Source organism: Dryobates pubescens, chromosome 20 (assembly GCF_014839835.1).
Source record: "Dryobates pubescens isolate bDryPub1 chromosome 20, bDryPub1.pri, whole genome shotgun sequence".
NCBI classification, from domain to species: Eukaryota; Metazoa; Chordata; class Aves; order Piciformes; family Picidae; genus Dryobates; species Dryobates pubescens.
The window spans coordinates 10,605,367-10,624,702 of NC_071631.1; the positions used below are offsets into that span (position 1 = coordinate 10,605,367).

Consider the following 19,336-nt stretch of genomic DNA (forward strand, 5'->3'; position numbering starts at 1 on the left):
CTGCTTCACCTTTTCACTTAAGATTTCACTAACTGCTTTGCTTTTCTGAAATAAAAGCAATGTAGGTCATTTGAAGTAGTTCTTTGCATGGAACAAAAGCAAAATTCACTAGAGAAGTACTCAGTTTACCAAGACAATTCACAGGGGATACCATACCCCAGGGGAGTTGAGGATAAGACATTTTTGAAGACAGAATTACCACCTTGGTCTTCTGCTCAAGACAGAAAGCACCTTACTCTGCCCTGCCTTTCAAACTCTACCTCAAACCGCAGCACCTCCTGGGAGTACTATTACTAAGCCACCCACAAGACAGCAGCTTGTTGGATCAGCTTTGATGTCAATCAGAAAGCAACTTCTCATGTCTCATAAAAGAACATGTCAGAAGCTTTAAAAGCCAATTCTAACATTTAAAATTTAAAAAAAAAAGTTTACTTTCTTTTGCTTAAATTAAAGTACTTTTACCTCTAACTTAGCACATTTTCAGTTTGGAAAACTGAAACAGGGCACTCACTCACACTGCCTGAATTTAATGCAGAGTTTAGGACTATGAAGCTATTTTAAAATTCAAAAAGCCACATCTTCCTGTAAAAAAAAATTGCACCCCTGAGACTGTGAGCCTGCCTTGTTTTTCCCGAGTTAGGCAGGCAAGATCATCTTGAAAGAGGAGTTGTGTGAAGACAGAGGAGTATGACAAAGCATCTTAACAGAAGATAATCTTACAGCACTGAAGGCTCATACTAATTCATCTTACAGTTACAATATGAAGTCACATACAAAAGTTTAATTTTAACTTGACTGTATACTTAACTCCCCTAAATTATGGGGCAAGAGTTCATTCAGACATTTGCTGACAGATACAATCGTCAAGAAGTCGAACACACTCATTTAGAAAGGATTCGAGTACATGCTGAAAAGACACAGTAAACGGGTTTAGACACTCAACTGCAATAGCGAGGCAAAATCCCAAGTGACACTGAGAATTACGAGAGAAGCAGAAACTAAAGAGCCGAGACTTGACAGAAGGAAACAATTGTAGGAGGCAGAAAATCTCACGCTTTTGATACTAAAAGCCAACTGAAAATGCTCCCCCCCGCACAGTTCCAGCAAGAACAAACGTTATCGCCGTTTCCTCTGCTGCTTGTTTTTAAGGTGTCACTTCTACTTCAGCAGCGCTCCTGCCGAACTGCAAACCCTACCTCAGCCCAGCCTCCAGCTCGGTTACACCGGTGGAGAGCAGCACTGACTCCATCCCACCGAACCCTGCCCAGCAGCAAAGATAAATCCTCTCCCCGGCCGCGGCTCGGTTCACCCAGAGACAGCAGCCCCGCAGCCCCCAGACCCGCCCTAGCCCCTGGGTCACCGCGGGCCGCCACCGCAGCCGGACCGACAGCAACACCCGGCCGCCATCAGCTCCCTCGGGGCGTCCCGGGAGCCGCCTTTCCCCCACCCTAGGCCTCTTTTCGCCGCCGGACGCCCCTTCTCTCCTTCATGCCGCCAGCCCTAGAGACACCGGCAGAGCCCGCCGGGCTCCCGCTCCTCATGCCGGGCGCTGATGCTGCGGCGGCGACGGCGCTCCCAGCCCCGGCGGGTTGCAGTAAGCAGCGCAGGAGCTGCCCGGAGCGGGCCGAGGCGGCACGGCGGGGCCCGCCCTGCCTCACTTACCTTATCCGCGGCTCATGGCACTGCCCGGCGCGGCCCCGGCGTCCCCCGGCCCGCGCCACCCGCGCCGCGCCGGGCGGCAGCAGGGGGAGGAGAGGTGGCGGGGCTGCCCGGCGCCGCCAATCCGGGCCCCGCGGTGGGCCGGGCCTGCCGGAGCAGCTGCAGCGCCGGCCGGAGGGACGGGGCGGGGCGCGGGCGCGCCGCGGGCGGTGTGAGGCGGGCCGCGGCCTGGCTGGGCTGGAGGAACCAGAGCGAATGCTGGGGATCGAACGCTTCGGGCGAGAAAGACGAGGCGGGCCGGACTGCACCGCAGCGGGGGGGTCGCTTTGGTAGGAAGGAATGGCCTCTTCCTCTCAGACGGGCAGCCCACTGCCAAAGTTTGGGGCAGCCGGTGAGACGTGACGCAAGGAAACGCCTCCCTGAACCGAGGAGCCGCTCGGGGAAAGAGTAAACGGCCAGCGCAGGGACCCTGGCGTTCTGTCCGTTCCCGGGCACTTGGCAAAGGTCCCTGACAATCCCGTGCTCCCGTGGCAATGAGGGTGGGTTTGCGAGGCCGGCGGCAGCACGGTCCGTTCTCTGGCCTTGGTGTTAAACCTTCTAATCGCTGCTTTCTGTGTTGACCGCATCTGCGAGCAGCCAGTTCCAGGAAGCCGTGTAGCTGGGGTTTGCCTTCCCGTGTGCACTGGGTTTGCAGGCAAATGTTTACTGTCAGTTCTTGACTACGTGGTGTAGTGGAGGGAGCTGCTGCTTGCAGGAAATGTACATGCACCAGACAAAATAAAGCTGTTCTATATCGAGACACGACACACATGACCAAAATCATCTGTTTCCCAAACAGCCGGGCAGTTATCCTAGGAAACATGCCATGCCAGAGGGCATTTTATTTATTTTCCCTATTTCCCAATTTGAAACAGACTGAGAGGAAACAAAAATCTGTCAAAAGGTTGTTTTCCTAATAATGGTCTCCTACAATAAATTACAGCCTTGCCATGGCTTTTACCCTTCACTTAACTGCTCTCGCTTCTGCAGACACCTAATAATGAGATTACAACATCTACACCAGGTCAGGCTGATGTCAACCTTAGCTACCCCTGCTGCTTCAGCTACCCTATGGATTCATTTGGCCATTTCAATTCTCTTTAACAATTTCCATTTTAAATCTTTCAGATTCTCTTTATTTCATACCAGTGTTCAATTTTATGATACTTCTATGAGGTGATGAAGAAAAGGTTTATCTATTTAGTGGGATATTTGAAGATCATTCAATCTGCTGCAAACTAGCTAATACAAAGAGTTGAATATACAATACTAATTTTCATATAGTTTACTATCTTAGCTACAGCTACAGCTCAGCCAGGGTTTGAGGTCCCTTCACAGATGAAGTAGGTAGCAGGTTGTGCAGTCTAGCTCAAAAGTAGGTGCAGATTGCACTCATCCTGATTTTAGCTTCATATTTCAGGGACAGTTCAGTGTTTTGTGGAAGTTAATCATCCCCAGGCATCTTTGGGTTTTCAAGACTCTTGGTAGCTTTTCTTTTTTAAAACCAGGATTCTGGCATGTCACTGTCAAACTACAGGTGACGGTGACAAAGTGGGCAGCACCCGCTGAAATCTGCCTCAGCAAGGAAAGACCTGAGCTCACCAAATAGAGGACCAAATACTTCAAGCTGTTGGATGTCCAAGCAGTAAACTCAGCAATCTTAAGTCTCCCTAAGCTGAAGGAACCCAACAAAAGACTGCATTGTGTGAGCATCACTGCGTCACCTTTATTTATTCTGTAGTCTTTTTAACAAAGAAGACATTATATTTTAAATATGTGCAAGTTTATTCAGTCATCTAGGATGGGTCTCTTTCCATAGCTATCATTGTATATAGGTAGACCTTTGAATCATTATACAAAAGTGATGTTAATGTTTCCAAAGGCTGAAGATAAGATAGTGGTTGTTTTGTTACTGACAGGTTTTCCCTACAGGAAGAAAGATTATGGCTGAAAGTGGGCTTGGCAGGTTGGTTTCAGATGTGTGAAACTATAGGCAATTCACTAGAGTTCCTGAATGGTTTTCTGCCCTCGGTTTGCACCTAACTTAGGCAACATATTGCCTAAAAAAATGACCCCGAGAGAATTGTTTCCCAGATGAAGTTAGGTGCTCAGCAGAGTCTTCTCCCACAAACTGATAGGTGCTGAGCTAAGGCTGGAGCCAGCCCTGGGAAAAACTAGACACAAGCTGTGTCTGACCATGTTACCTATCTTCATGGGTACATGGACTCTTGGGAATCTTCTTCTAAAAGGCAAGTTGCAGTCAGATGGAAGAGGGGAAAAGAAAGACTCTCTGAATTTTTGATTCATTCAGTGCTGTAAGAGTAAATCCTTTTGTTGGATTTATCTTCCACCCACCCTGTGAAAAGAAAAGAGCATAAAGTAATGCTTATTTATTTTTAATATTTCCATATCCTGTGTGTAAATAACACAATCATTTTGAGAAACAACAGGCCTGCAGACTCTAGGAGTAGGTATCTACAGTCAGGAGCTGCTTCTGAAAAAAAAATACTTTAATCTTTTGAAATATGTGAGGGAGGCATTTAAATGACTCTTAAAAGCAGTGCATGAGCAGGCTGTAAAATCAGAAGTGATATTTCTCTCCTAGCGCTACTGCGAGGCCCAGTTAATTTTTCTGTAATGGCCCTATCAGAATTTCACAGTTCAGGATAGTTTAAAGCTTGTATTTTTGTGACAAAAGTACAGGAGATTTGGGTTTCCACAAATCTCTTGCTGCTGTCAGATGTCCTGGGGAAGACCCAAGAGATGCAGGACAGGCCTGCTTCCAATTTTATGCTGAGAAATGTTAAAAGGAGGGAGGCAGCAGCTGTGCCTGAATGCGTGGATCTTGGCATAGGTGGCTTTGTGTGTATGTGTGAGCACAGTGTGTGTCACTGTCATCTTGTTTGTTTGGTATCTGCATAATATTAAGCTCCATGGAAAGAGGCTTAGCTCAGAAAAAAACAACCAAACAAACAAGCCCTCAGCCCACTCAATGTGTGCAGCAACCCAAAAAGCATTGCAAGGCCAAGGCTTCCCAGTGGGTTTCAGCTGGTGCTGATTATGGGTATGGAGGAGAGTATGAGCTTCCGACTGTCACACCTTCCACAGTGCTTGTGTGCCTACTTCCTGCTTGTCAAACACTTAACGATAGCGTCCTCAGCACCTCCCAGTTCTTTTCCCGCCCAATGGCTTCACTGTTGTCTTTGAATTCTGTATGCTGCAAATCTGCCTATTTTGGCCTCCAACCCATCACTTCTCCCAGCCCCTGAGCTGCAGTACTGCTGCCTAGCTTCTTGATGGCACAAAGGAGCACAGCTAGACCATACCCTCCTCAGACAGCCTCCCAGGTCAGCTCTTGGAGCCCAGCTCTAGCTCTACTTCTCAAATCTGCCTGGGACCTGCATGAGCTCTGAGCTCGTGTTGCTTCCTGTGCTAAAGCACATTATTCTGGGGGTGGGTATGTATTGCTGCCTCATTTGAAAAGCTGAGCTGAGGATAGACCATCTCCTTCTCATTTGTCCTTGTAATCTTCCTCTCTTCCCTCTCCCCCCCTTTTTTGTTTTTTTTTTATTATTTATTAAAGGTTTCTAGATTACCAAGTATTTGCAGAGAGACAGCTCTATACTACTCCTCATATCAAGGCTTTGCACACATTCAGAGAAGACATATTGCCAGAGCCAGCTCCCTGCAACTGTGAGCTGATGTACTGGTAGAAGAGCAACAGCACAGCCTCTCTCATGGCTGCCAGAAGGTCAGGTGGATTCGCTAACAGGCTAAAACAAGGCCAGCAGGGCATGCAAAGCTAGAACTGTGCTGACAAGGTGACACCCAGAGGCAGACCTTGTTGCCAGGGAAGGTGTTTTGCAATGCAGCCTAGGTCAAACAGATGTGAATTTGTGCAGCTTTCCCTTGGGCCTGCAAAACATTCTTGATGCTTCTCACACAGGCTCATCTCCCCTGCCCTGACTCTGAATCATGACAGGGAAAACATCTGGTGCATACCTATAGCAGGGGTGCCATCCCTGTCTGGGGAAGAGGTGAGTCCCTGTGCCACACAGAATAACCACGTGCAGGCTGCCAAAGTCACGCAAAGGTTGCAAGAGCTGGTATCTGCATTTCAGTGTACCTGGCAAATGCACAAAACTCTAAAAGCCTGAAATCTGATCTGCACATGATGGAGAAGTCAATACCCCTCCCTCCTCAGAGACCTTTGTGAGTTAGAATATGTATTGGCTGAGTGCTGGAGAATTTCAGAGTGGAACTGTGACAAACTACAAAGCTGGGGGAAGGTATGGGGGACACAGTGGCATTATTGGACATTTTATCTGCACAGGCATTCCACCTGGAGGCCTTGACAACAATATCAGGCAATTTTCTATCAGGAAAAGCAGAGCACAAAATCAACACTATGTGTCCTGACCTTTTAGCTGCCAAATCAGTCCCCTATTTTAAATCTACAAGTAAATACAGTACTCCTGATACAGAACAGGCGATGCCACATTTTTAAACCACTGCAACTTTTCCACATGCACAGCACTACCACAGGAACATCATTAACACCACCCAGCAGTGCTGGACAGATGCTAAGATTCTGCACTGATGTGCTTAATTTAAAGTGTTAGTAAAGGGGAAAAGAGCATTTAGTGTACACTAGAAATTAAAAGCAACCTTCAGATCCAGAACTCCAACTGTCCAATACTCAGGAGGAGCTAGGTCTGTAGTGTTTTGTGGGGTGGGAGCAGGGGAGGGAGTAGAACCTATGGTCAGGTCATCTATGATGACTTTATTGTCCCTTGTTTTCACAGGGAAAATGAGAAAAAAAAAATCTGAATTAATGACAAGTGTGATTGAAAGTGGTTAGTGAAGTTACACTGGAGCCCTGCACAAGGGCTGTTACTCAGAATTAAAGTGGCCTTCATTTGATTTATCTTTCTTCAGTTCCAGAGTGAAGTACACTAAATCAGATTAATGCCACTTAATTCTGCATATGAATATCTGCATAGGGTTTAATAGAATTCAACTAATCTACTTTAAAAGATGATTCAGGTAAAGTTTCCTGAGTATCCCCTTCGAGGAAAGACTCACATCAATAGACCTAATGGGAATTGTTCCTGGATGGTGTTGGCATGAAGTCAAAACATCAACACTATCATAAAAACAGCAACATCTTGCTCAGATGTCTCTGTTCTGAGAGCATTAACATGTCTGAATGCAGAGCTGGTAAAATGGAATCAGAATTGCAGCATTACCAGAATGGGAAGATACACCAAAGAGACTTTGGTTTCTCCATCTGAGATGGAGAACTGGCATAGCTAAACCTCTGGCAAGGCATTTCCCATCTTCTGAAGGTGTAAACAACATGCTGCTAGAATTGAGGCTGTTGTGCATATATTGATAGTGTAATTTCAAACCTAAATGTTGCTAGAACCTTTGTTTACATTAACTTCACCTAGGTGTCAAGAACTTCAATCTCTGCAACTGAGCAGCAGCATATCCACCTCACAGAGCAACTCCAAATGTCTATTCCAGACAGCCCAGCATTTTGGACAAAAATAGGGGCAAGGTCTTCTTTTAAACAAGTCAGACACAGCTTTGCCAAGGAGTCTGGACTTAAACAATGAGAACACAAAGGTACAGTTACACCCCACAGCAAACAGGAGCACAACTTTAAAAGCAAACACAGGACTAAGATTTTCCCAGCCCCAGCATTCAGTACTTGTCCACACAAGTGGACAAGTCCACAGGCCCACACAAGCAGACAGCTTATATATACACACAAAATAATCACAGCCAAGATTCAACCTTCCCTTCTCTCCCTACAACCAAACACTAGTGACAGTTCTGTCCTGGCCCATTTCTCTAACAGATTTACACCCAACCTCCCAAGCCAAATGTTTTCAGTTCCTCCAAACTGAATTCTTGTTCATGTTCACCAGAACAAGACTACTACTTCTCTCCAACAATATTAGCTTTCCTTTTTAGGAAAGACAAGTCAACAAGGTGAGGTAGTGGAGTTGCTCTTTACACAAGACAGCAACTAAAGTGTATTGAGTTCTGTCTAGGGGCAGAATCCAGAGCGAGTTGAGAGTTTGTGGATAAGAATTAAGGGGTAGGCTGGCATGGGTGAGACTGTTGTGGGTGTCCATTACAGGCCTCCTGATCAGGAGGAGGAAGTTGATGAGGCCTTCTACAGGCAGCTGATAGGAGCCTTGCAGTTACAGGCCCTGGTTGTCATGGGGGATTTTAATCACCTAGATATTTGCTGTAAGGCCTCTTCAGCTTTGAAGATGGGGGGAGGAAGGCAGTGCTTAGAGAGCACTCTTCTGTCCAAACCAGGAAGAAAAACTCTGTAAGAGTGACCTTGAGGAAAAAAGCTGTTGGAGTGCTTCTGGATAAAGTGCTGGCTGAAAGGACTGAGATTGCATGCAGGGAAACTGCCTCCTATTGTCTGGTTCCTCCTCTGTTCAAGGAAACAGAATCGTGTACTTTCTTTGTAAGTAAAAGGGCTCCATCAAAGTACCTGGGTGATCAATTTTGCCTGTTACAAATGATCCACTGGGCCTAAAATCACCTAAGTGCTTTGGTCAAAGACAGGGAGTAAAAGCTCCATTTGTTTCCTCATGGAAAGGCAACAACTTTATCCCTGCACAGAGCTTGAAAAGTCAAGGATGCACAAAGTGTGCTTGTGAAGTGCAGAACAGAGGACATGTGCCATAGATATGATGACTGCTGACACTCCTTTGCCCTTAACCTTGTCTTTCACTGACATCAGTACGAAATAGGTGTAAAATAGGTGTAAAGCAGCTACACAGTGGAACTACTGATTTTGTCCTTGTGGAAATTACTCCAAAAGAGACAGCAATTAGGAAAATCAGTTGGTGTGAGCACCATGCCTGCATGCAATGAAGAAAACAGATGTGACCTTTGTCAACCAGTCAGTGCACTAATTAGTGTGTCAGAGATAATAAGGGGTCAACATGAAAATCTGACCTATATATGCTACAAAGGAGGAAAAGGCAGCAAGATACTGAAGTCTCTATTTTACTGTTAGTGATTATAAGCTAAAAAACTAAACCATAATGCAGAAAGCTTGTAATTAAAAAGCATCAATTATGATTTTCTCCTTGTAGGGGGCATTAGTCATGTGTGCTCTCTACTGTTCCTTTTGCTATACAGGACTGTGTGAGTGAGAAAGAATGGTCAGAAAGAAATCAAGATCAGCTTCAGGTTAAAAAAAAAAAAGAGAGAGAAGAAGGAAATAAAGATAGTTAAAGAATAGCCTTTAGCATTTCTTGTTTGACAAAGCACAGGTGTGTGGCAGGGTTGTTCTCTGCCAGGGCAGCCTCCCTCCCGCCAGCAGCGACTGAACTGGATTTAAGCAGCGTACACAATGTTCTGAGGTTTCAGGGCTGAGGCAGCTAATGCTTCCAGTCATGCTGAACATACCATCCTGCTGCAGAGATCAACTAGTCCCCGAGGTCCCTGGGAGCAACATGAATGTCTCCTCATAACTCTGCATATTTCTCCTCTGTGCACTTAAGGTCTCTGACTTCCAGCCAGGGGGCACAGATTGTCTGGGGGCTGCTCCAGGCTCAGCACCCGCAGGTTGAAACCAGTTTTTCCAGAGTGGCAATGCCTACTGTAAGTAGATTTGTTCTTCCAGCCCTGAGGAGTACCCTGAGTCAGAGCTGAGCTCTCTTCACGGAATTCGTCTGGAAATTGCAGCCAGGGAGGCAGTTCACTCCTGTGATAAACAGAGAGATAGGAAGTAATTTTGCTTTAGTTAATTAGAGTATAGGTGAGCGGGAAGAATGTGAAGCTCCACCCCCGGGGTGGAAGCCCTTGGAGGACATTTTGCGATCAGGTAAGGGACAACAGCATAGCAGCCCTCGAGGTCAAGAGTTCAACCCTGAGACTTCATCCACTGACTGCCGGCAACACCCCCGCCTGCCATGCAGTGGCGGGAAGTGAGGTCGCAGTGGCAGGGCAGCTTTTTTCTTGGATCCATTCAGGATGCTGAGCGGGAAGGGGTCCTGTAACAAGGGCAGGTTATAAAGCCCCCCAGTGTGGGGAAGGAAAGGTGTACATGCGGGAAGGCATGGACCCTGCGCTGTAAATAAACCTTTAACGGGCTTTGTCGCTCAGCAAAACTTTTAGGGAAAGTGAGCTTGTTTCTCACACTCGTGTTCTCCGTGTCTGTATGCAGCCATTTCCTGGGCAAACCCATCGGTTCTGGTCTGGAGGCCACAGCTCAAGTGGCAGCGGCCGCATGTGGTGAGAGTTAGAGGAACATCAGGCACAGCAGGTCTGACCTGCTTGTGAGAAGTAAAGGCCAAAGCAATTAAAGCAATAGAGGCCATCTAGTCCTGATCACCTCTGAGTGACAGGGACACAGCCAGTACCTAGGAAATGTCATCTATCGTTTTGCATGCAAGGACTGCATCTAAACAAACGGTTGTACCTGATTCTAGCTCTGCTGTGGATCACACTGCAGGATCATGGCTCATCTCCAGCCACCTCAGAGCTTTTGCCTTATGAGAGCTTTTGGCATTCCTAAATAAAAATCTTACTCTTTATAGCTTCTGTGCCTGTAATGATCATGAAGCTGAAACAAAAATATAAAATCCTACTCAAACAGTAATGAAATCCAACCTAAGTTTTGCATTGTGGAGACTGAGATTTTCATTATTGCTGTGCTTTAAATGATTTTAAATTGATCAAAAGAAATCCATATTTCCTGTTGACAATATCATGCTAGTTTAATAACCTGGCTGGCTGTAATTTTCATTAATTGACTTACACTCTGACCACAGCTTAATAAACCCAACAATTTTTCCTCCATTAGGCTCTCACAGCCTCTTATCAAGCAGGGATGCCAAGTAATACCATGACTCAGCCCACTTAAGACAGTCTTCTCTTTATGCTATTGATGTCAACCTCTGTCCCTTCCACTCCTGAGGACAGACCAGCAGCTCTCATTCCCACTGCCTTGGAAGCTGTGACCTACCACAGAAGCACTTCTCCTGGGACAGAGCAGAGTTCTGTAAGGAAAAGCTGGGGTCCAGCCATGGCAACAGAGAGTGAAGCAGAGAAGCCTTCTCTGCATCCTCTGTCACCAGGGCTTGCTGTATGGTCTTTCTGGCAAGTATCGGGGTGGGGGTTGATGTCACCCCTGAGGACCCTGGCATGTGATCTTTGAGGCACATAAGGAGCAGCTCCATTAGCTCACCTTGCTGGGCTGCCTCTGCTAAACATGTGCATACCTGTCCATGACAACAGTCCAGCCCTGCCAGCTGTTCCACCATGTCTCAAGGACTAGGATGCAGGCCTTGTGACCACACCCAGGGCTCTGGTTGTTCGTTTCTTCCCCATACTGGGTGCGCTGGGGTAGAGGAGCTCCAGAGACCTCATCTCATCATGAAGTGCAAGTGTTGAGCAAACACTGCCAAGGACCCCACCAAAGCTTGCCATAGGAAACATATTTATTGATAACAGGAAAAGGGGAGGCTGAGAAAGTGGGGTGGGGTGGTTGGGGCTGCTGGGGGCAGGGGGAGGGGGAAGGTGGAAAGGATGGGAAGTCCTGGATTGGAAGGGTGCCCCTGTGCTTGGTGGACACAGCAGGCTGTGGGAGGCTGGGGGGGGTGGGGGAGGGGGGCACAGGGGCTGCTGGGAGGCCTAAGGCTCTGTTATTAAAGATTCAAGCTGTGGTGTGGGGCCTTGGATGCAGATGTCTGTCTGGCTGCAGTTGTCTGTCAGGCTGCGACTTGCAGTGGCTTCTGTGTCCCTGTGGAGAGAGGAGACTGTTGAAGTTCTCAGCTGCTGGTGGAGCTTTTTGACCCAGCACTAAGTCCCTGCTCCACAGAGGCTGGACTAGAAGCACTCGCTGGCTGTGATCAGCCATTGCAGGCAGGAGCACAGGGGAAAAAGCAAACACTCACTCTCGTCCCTTCTTCCAGTACCATTTTGTCACACAGAGTAACACAATGACAAATGGCACCGAAACCACAAGGTGTACCATGGAATCCACAAAGTACTCCAGCACCTTCTGGGGCCATGACAGGCTTTCAGTGTTCTGGTCAGCATCCCCACTGTTGTTGACCATATCTGGAGGAGCAATGGGAACATTAGTCTGTCCTGTGCACCACCAGCAAGCTTACAGCATGCTTGCTCTGGCCAGAAGTTCCTTGCCCCCTCCTAAGTACTGATGCCTGGAAGCATGGTCCCAGCCCTTGGGACAGGTTGTCCCATCCAGCAAAACTCAGAAGACCAGAAGAAGAAGGGACAGCAGGGAATGCAGCTGCTTGACTAGCTGCACCTTCCAGGGACATGGACAAAACCCATCCCGGCTGCAGGGAGTGCCACCCCTCCATCTCTACCCTCTCCCCGGGCCAGCTCCCACAGCCTGAGGGGACAGAGTCAGGCACTTGAGACCTTCTTTCCACTTCTGCCTTTTCTCCAGCATGGGCATTGCTTTTTAGCTCAGCTTATAAAGCTTGGAGCTGGATCTGACCCATTGACTCCTTCCCTTCTTCCCCCTGTGCAGGCCACAGTGTGGCCAGACCTGTGTCGCAGCCTCTCACTGCTGAGGCTCACAGCTAAGGCAGAATGAAGGATACCCACCTATTTTTCTGCCCAGGTCCTCCTGCAGTTTTCTGAAGAGTTCTAAATCCTCTGAAAACTTTCCCTCCTCAACTGTGTAGTTTGGTCTTGGAAGACCTAAACAGAAGGGATTTAGCTGAGTTTCACACAAATAAAATGTGGAACACCAGTGCTTGGCCTGTGAGCTCAGCAGAGACTCAGCAGAGTCCCCTCTGCAGGCATGTCTGTAACTGAACACCCAGAGAAGATTCCATCACCTATTGGCACCAGCCTGGGCAGAACTGGCTTGCAGAAACTGTCAGGGGCTCACCCAAGCAGGTCTGTGTCCTCACACCTACTGAGGCACTCGGCTAAGTTACCCTTGGCCTTGGAGATGGCAGCTCTCAAAGGGAAGGAAAAGCCATGACCTACCTGTGCCATCTATCAGAGCCTCAGTCCTGGAGTATGGCTGGGAAGCTGAAATGTCTTGGCCTACAGTTACGTCTGCAAAGAAGCACAGCAAAGAAGAGCCTCTGAGACACAGCTGCAGACACCTCTGCAGAAGGCAGTGGTACTGCATGCTAGTCAGAGCCAGGCACCCCACGGCACTCAGCTCTGCCCACTCAGGAGCAGGCTGCAAAGAGTTACAGCCTGCCTGCAGTGGCACCGTGCTGTGACCAAACTAAGCTCTGAACTAAACTCCAACCAGCCACCTGGCTTGACAGCAGCTCCTGCTCCAAGGGGCCACAAAGAGCTTCTCAAGACAAAGTGCCCCGAGGCATGTTGCTGATCCCTACTCATTCCCTCTGCTCCTCTCCAGGTCTGTGCCTCAGCCATGGAAGGAGCAATTTGCATTTCACACTGAAAGAAGATTACAGAGTAAATGCTCCTTCTTCCAAGGACTGAACTGTGGGATTGTTCTTGGCTCGATCTCAAGAATGGGCCAAGGGACGGAGAAGTGAGCAAGAAGAGTATCATCCTAAGGCAAACTGCACAAGAAGCTGCTCTTGGCACATTGTCAGTGTTTGTCCTTTCAAGGAAAGGGACATTGGGAACTTACCTCCACGACGCTCCAAGGGCTTGACACCAAGATCCAGCTGTTGAACAGGATAATCAGGGACTCCTCCATCCTTGTCTAGAAGCAAGCACAGATGAGAAACATTTTATTGCATGTTGGCATCCATTTCTGCCTTGGTGGCCTATGGGCACTGGAAGGGGCTCAGGTGACAGGGTGGGACCATAGAGAAAGCAGAGATTGCTGAAGCTGCAGAGGGGCCTGAGAATCTCAGGCATCCAAGAGGAAACCCTCACTGGAGGGAACACCATCGCTCCATGCTTCTCGGGGGGGAAATACCTCTGTCCAGGAAAGGCTGCACCAGCACTGCTGCTTACCTGCTCCTTGGGCTCGCAATGGAGCTCCACCAACAGCCCTGACTTGCAGGGCCATGAAGAGGAAGAAGAGGAAGAGGCAATGAATGGGGGCCATGGCTCTCTACTCTACAACCATGACTACTGCTGCTTCTGCTGCAGCTTTCACAGCTGTGGTGGCTGCTGCTGCTGCTGCAGTTGAGCCCAAGGCCTCAGGGTCTGTGTTTGTAGAGAGCAAGGCTTTGTGACAACAGAAGGCATCCTGTGACCTCACCACCAAGCACAGGCCCCTCATGACCATGTTGTGACCTCATGGCCAGGCATGGGCCAATGGTAACAGCTCTTGGGGTACTTGCTGCTGGAGAGCTGCTGGAGAACAACTGGGAAAGCTTCCCTCCTGGGGAGGGGATCACATCTTGTTGGGTAGCTGTGTCCAAGGACTAGACACAGGATACTCTGCTGTAGGCACCTTCCAGTCTGGAGCCCAGTTTGACACCTTCGGGGAGGTCAGGGCTCATGTGGTAGTTTTGGGCTATCTTGAACACAAAAGTGGTAAAATGTAAATAAATCACTATCGGGTGTAAAAAGGAAAATAATGATAATTCTAAACAATCCCATTGGAACAGATAACGGACTTCAGCTAGTAATGTAAACAATTTCCAGTAATGTAAACAATTTCCTCGCATCCTTGGGCTGGCAGATACTAACTTGCTTCTGCTTGACCTTGGCTGCACTGTTTTTGTTGTGACTGGTATTAACTTCCCTGCTTCTGTCTTTTATCCCTTTTGTACAGGAGGGTAAGGGGGAGACAGGGAGGGAGAAGCTAGTAGCTTCCCCTGGTCCTTGGCCAGGGGGGTCCTTGTGCTGTTTGTTAATTGTAAATAGCTGTAAATATGGTATATTCATTGCATTTCATTGTAGATCATAGTTTTACTTGTAAATACTGCTTTCATTTGCTTCCAACTAAGCTGATCTGGCAAAATCTAATTCTGGGGGGGAATTTTCAACCCGCCACATTACAAAGTTAATTGGTGCCTATTCAACATGGGGCGTTGCTTGATTGATTCCTGCTCAGATTAAGGAAGCCAAAATGAAGCTGTTTTGGTTTTTGTGGCATTTGATGTACTCTATTTTAACTGTGATGCCTTATAAATAGTTTGTTTCTGCACTAATTGATGGAGTTGGCACGTACATAGTATATGAGCTATTCCTTTGCTTTAAATACAAATTAAGGGGGTTTGGTGATTACTGGGGGTAGCATTTTTTCATTTGATACCTGTGTTTTTCTCAAGCTTTGTTTCTTTTCCCTGTACCCATCCTGTTCCTCACATCAGAACTGCTAGTCTGACAGCATTGCTTCCCCTGCTGCCAAGCTGGGGGTTTATGATGCAAGATAGCTTAGTGATGAATTGCAACATTAAGAACTCAAACCAAGCTCACAAACAAGCAGTTTGAACAAACACAGCAAAGTAAATAAACGTTGGGGTTTGTTCCCCCTGCGATAAAGAAGAGACTGCCTCTGCACAAAAGCAGCACCCCAGCATTTACAAACAATTCCCTAACCTATGCCAGACAGAAAGAGGTCCTGGCTGCCAGGTTTACACTGCACTTTGAAAACTGTTTTCTAAGAGTGGCAGAGGTCCAGCTGAAGACATCATACCACTGCAGGAACACAACTCACAAGGCTCAGTTTACTCGGTGCATGTAAAGAAGTCAGACTCTGTCCCGGATCTGCAGCCCTCCCCGCACCCTGCTCCCTCTAAGTCTGAGCCAGGCAGTCCCCGGGCATCACCAGCCCTGACTCAGGCAGGCACCACCCCGAGGGCAACAGGGACCCGTGGCCACCTTTGTCGCCCTGAGGGTCAGTTGCCACCAGAGGTCAGCACCAGATCAGCGCCGGAGGCTGCCGGGTGCCGTCGGCCCCATGTGGAGGCAGAGGTCAGCTCGGCGCTGAGGTAAGGTCCTCCCGTCCTGGGTACTGGGGGAACACCAGACAGAAGGCTGTGCTGCTCATTCCGTGGCACTCCCAGACAGCTCTCAGCACGAATCAGGCAGCACAGCATCCCGGGTTTCTCCGCGAAAGGGCACACAGAAACATACTTACAAGAAGCTAAGCAGCTGCTGATTTGCTGGGAATGACTGAAAATTAATAGTGGCAAGGAAGAAGTCTGTTGATTCAAAGCATTTCTGTGTCTCATCCCTAGAGCCTCTGTTCTGCAACAGAAAAAAATATTCCCAAGTTAACCAAGCAAGGCTGTGGGGTGGAGAAACCTCTTTCTGAATTTGCTTAGTGCAAGCAAGGTGGGGGCTCTCAGTGAACAGCAAAGGCCCTGAGGATGTTCTGTCCCTTCTGTCTTATCAAAACCTAAACACTCATTTTATATTTGCTGAGCTCAGCCTGCTGACAGTGTAGACATCTGAAATGCTTTTAGGTTCTTTTTCAATAATGTATTGGTTGGGCTCTAACCTGAGCTTCATCTGGTTCAGTAGCAAGTTTGAGACTCATTTCCCCAAATATTTCCAGTGGGACAATGACCCTTATTTGGCACCCGAAAGACATGCTCCTAACACAACATTTGGATTCTTTGTGTAGCTGTTTACTTCATGGGCCATTTACCTTGGCTTCACTGGACATGTCTGCTGATCTGGTGTCCCCTATTTTAAAAGATTTCTGGTCTGTCTGCAAGACAAAACAGAAGTGCTCAAAGCAGAGCACAGCACTCTGAGAAGTGGACAGATTACACATGCTTCAGCAGGGCAAACAACTGTTACTACAGACTAAATCCAAAACAGTTTAAAGATCATTCCAGCCAAGAGACAAGTGTCCCACTGCTGCTCCATCACACCCAGAATGTCATATTCCAAAACTTCCCAGAAGCCAGTGATGTCCTGAGCTGTGCCAGGGACTGTGGAAAGGTTTACACAGGAACTTTTACTTTTGTCATTTTAGCAAAGGAGTTATGTGCAGGGGAGCAGTCCTGTGCTCAACTCTTAAACCAATGTGGTGCATTTAAACGGCTGCTGCACTGGTTCATGACACCAGCTCTAAGCGCCTGGAATCACTCCTTGCAGAGGAAACATCTTCCATCTGTAAATATACACAATGTTTCTATGTGGTGCATCACTACTAAGCAATTGTGCAGGCATTCATTTGCAAGTGGTCACTGATACAAACATGCAAGTTCCAGTGCAAAGTTCAATTCAGAGGTTTCTTTATTAAAATACCTTTTCACATCCCTTACACTAATGGAACACTCATGGAATGCCAGAAAGAACATTTGTCAACAGAAGAGTGCTGTGAAGTCAGTCATTTGTGAAAGGCTTATGATACAAACAACATTTGCACAGGGAACAATAAATTAGAGATATTAGCCAGTAATTGGAGCTTGAAAATTTAAACATTTGGAATCAGGATATGGACCCCTCTTTGTATCTCTTGCTGCCTTTGCACCTTGGATGCAATGCTTGAAGCTGTAACTATTTATCTATATACAAATCCATGGCCTCTTTCACTATTTCCTAAGTAAAATGAGAACCTTTCTTTTCTGTGGTAATCTTGTATTTAATCTGCAGTAAGAAAAGAGAGCGACTGCAGCGTCAAAGACCAGCAATTAAGGAGCTGTGGTCAGTAATTTTTCTGGTTTATTTTGTGTTCTGGTTTTTAAACTAATGCAACTGAGATAAACATGGGCAGCAAAGATTAGATCCAGGTCCAAACCAGATCCATGTTAGTGGTTTATCATACTACAGAGAAAAGGGATAGGTATGGAATTCCATACTGGACAAACTGGACATGAGTATGACTTCAGATCTCTCCTAAAATCAAAGGAATAAGGATTATACAGAACAGGATTTTCAGGTACAAACTCACTGACCTGGGTTTACCCATCTACTCAAGACCTATATTTTGCACCATCCAAAATAACTGTGATGGGCAACCATTCTTTGAAGAACCATCACACCAAACTAACCAGCATCAGAACTTTTAAAGGGGAGAGAAGCAATTTAGCAAAGAATGAGGAGTATTTGTGCCTCTATGGATAGAAGCACTTGGTAAAGTACTGACTCTCTGAACAGTTATTCAAGTTTGTAGAGAGCCCAGAGCTCACTCCTCCATTGGGCTCTCACTGCAGTGTCACATCCAAGTGAGCTATAAGTTATCTGTCTCCAAGACTGGTAGCAGTCCAGCTGCTGCAGCACAGGGAGTTCAGCACCAGCCGGAGGATCAGGTCAGAGCACCTATGTGGTTGGCCAAGCTGTGCTGAGCTCTGTTCTGCCACAGCAGAGTGTTACTGATAACCAAGTTAGCTAGTTCAAAGCAAGCTTAGATATTTCTGTATCCTACTGCCATCACAGTAGCTTCTGCATTGTCGAAATGTTATTCCTCAGATGTAGCTTCCCCTTTTATTTCCTCAGAGCGTGATGAATTGGAAAAGCAAAATTGCATCAGCAGGAGAAATTAAAGATGAGAACCTAGGGCAGTGGTTCCTAGAGCCACTTTCCTATGAGAATTTTTATTTGTATTTTTTTTCCATTAAATGCTTCAGGAACATCTCTATTTTTCCCCTTAAGGAAATTAATTTTGAAAGAAGAGCCTGGAAAACTCATAAATAAGTGCTGCAGAGCTTTTGAAACATTTGCAACATCTTCCATCTTGGCTTCTTGACTTCTCCCAGCTGATCTTTGAGATGACTGTTCTAAGTAGTATCAAGATGGCCTTGTATTCTCTGTTGGCAAAAAGACCAAAAATAGAAGAAAAAAAAAAAAAGGTATGAGTGTAAGTGTCCCCTGCACAATCCTGTCCTTTTAAATCAATACAAAAACTTTAAATATAGCAACATATTCCTTAGAGCACTGTACAAGGAGCTGACAAATACTCACAGTTCCCTGGGGAGATATTAGGATTATCTTCATCAGATAAAAAGGAAGTAAGACAGTGGGAGATTCAGGTTAACACTTACAGGCTAGGCTGCAGAACTGTTAATCACCAACATCTGCAGCTGGCTGCTTATTGATAAAAGCTGGATTCTGAAGGGAACTGCAGGCACTCAAGGGATCTGCAAGTCACCTCCCTTACGTCCTAGACAATGCTCAGCTGCCACAACTAGGCCCTCATTGTCAGTCCCACAAGAATAAAACCCTGTTCCTAAGGAGCACTTGGGTATCTCAACAGTGAGCAATGCAGTGTTCAACTTCCAGACATCAGCTTTCTTGCACTCCTTTGCACAAGTTATCATCAGTAACACGGCAGGGACATGGCAACCTGGCACTGAGAACCACAAGAGGCAGCATGCAGACAGGAGTCCTTTTCACTAGTCGGTGGGAAAGAGAGATCCCAAACTTAATTGTCTTCAGATTGTATGACAGAAATAATTCTGTTCACTGAGGGTTCACAACTGTCAAGTCTGTCCTGACGTCTGTTACCAAAGCAAGTCTTCCTCCAACAAATATCTGCTGAGAGTACATGGTGCCCTCTAACCTAATAGTTTAGTCTGTCAGCACCGAGGCGCCAAATTCCTTTTGTGCACTTACCCCCAAAGGATTTGCCCCATGAGTCAGAGGCAGGAATTCCTGGTTTATAATTCAGTGTTTATTTCAGAGTATCACCTTGGTTTTCATATCCTGACTGGCTGAAGTCTTCCCCCCCCAATTTTAACTGGACACATCCTTCATCTTCATTTCCTCTCTCAAA

At 46.9% G+C, this 19,336-nt stretch overlaps 2 protein-coding genes and 1 long non-coding RNA gene across 12 annotated transcripts in view; all 3 read right to left on the reverse strand.

The window, feature by feature from the left end:
* TEX2 (testis expressed 2) overlaps window positions 1–10,513 on the reverse strand; it is a 49,981-nt gene extending 39,468 nt beyond the window's left edge. For 2 of the 3 annotated variants that reach the window (XM_054171086.1, XM_054171083.1), the window contains exon 1: window positions 1,663–1,796. The gene's annotated coding sequence lies outside the window, so the exon portion shown is untranslated. Of the gene's footprint in view, window positions 1–1,662; window positions 1,797–10,159 lie in introns of those variants that run through there. The other variant, XM_054171084.1, reaches the window with a different exon arrangement.
* A 1,128-nt stretch (window positions 10,514–11,641) lies between these two features.
* Window positions 11,642–12,745, reverse strand: LOC128898240 (uncharacterized). The gene is made up of 3 exons (XR_008462769.1): window positions 12,709–12,745; window positions 12,319–12,414; window positions 11,642–11,802 (listed from the first exon to the last, which is right to left on the reverse strand). It is a non-coding gene; the product is annotated as an uncharacterized LOC128898240 (long non-coding RNA).
* Window positions 12,746–16,679: 3,934 nt separating this feature from the next.
* PECAM1 (platelet and endothelial cell adhesion molecule 1) overlaps window positions 16,680–19,336 on the reverse strand; it is a 34,799-nt gene continuing 32,142 nt past the window's right edge. For all 8 annotated transcript variants that reach the window (XM_054171068.1, XM_054171070.1, XM_054171069.1 and 5 more), the window contains one exon: window positions 16,680–18,371. In XM_054171068.1, coding sequence (XP_054027043.1) covers window positions 18,342–18,371 — 30 coding nt within the window. In that variant the 3' untranslated portion in view covers window positions 16,680–18,341. The remainder of the gene's footprint in view (window positions 18,372–19,336) is intronic.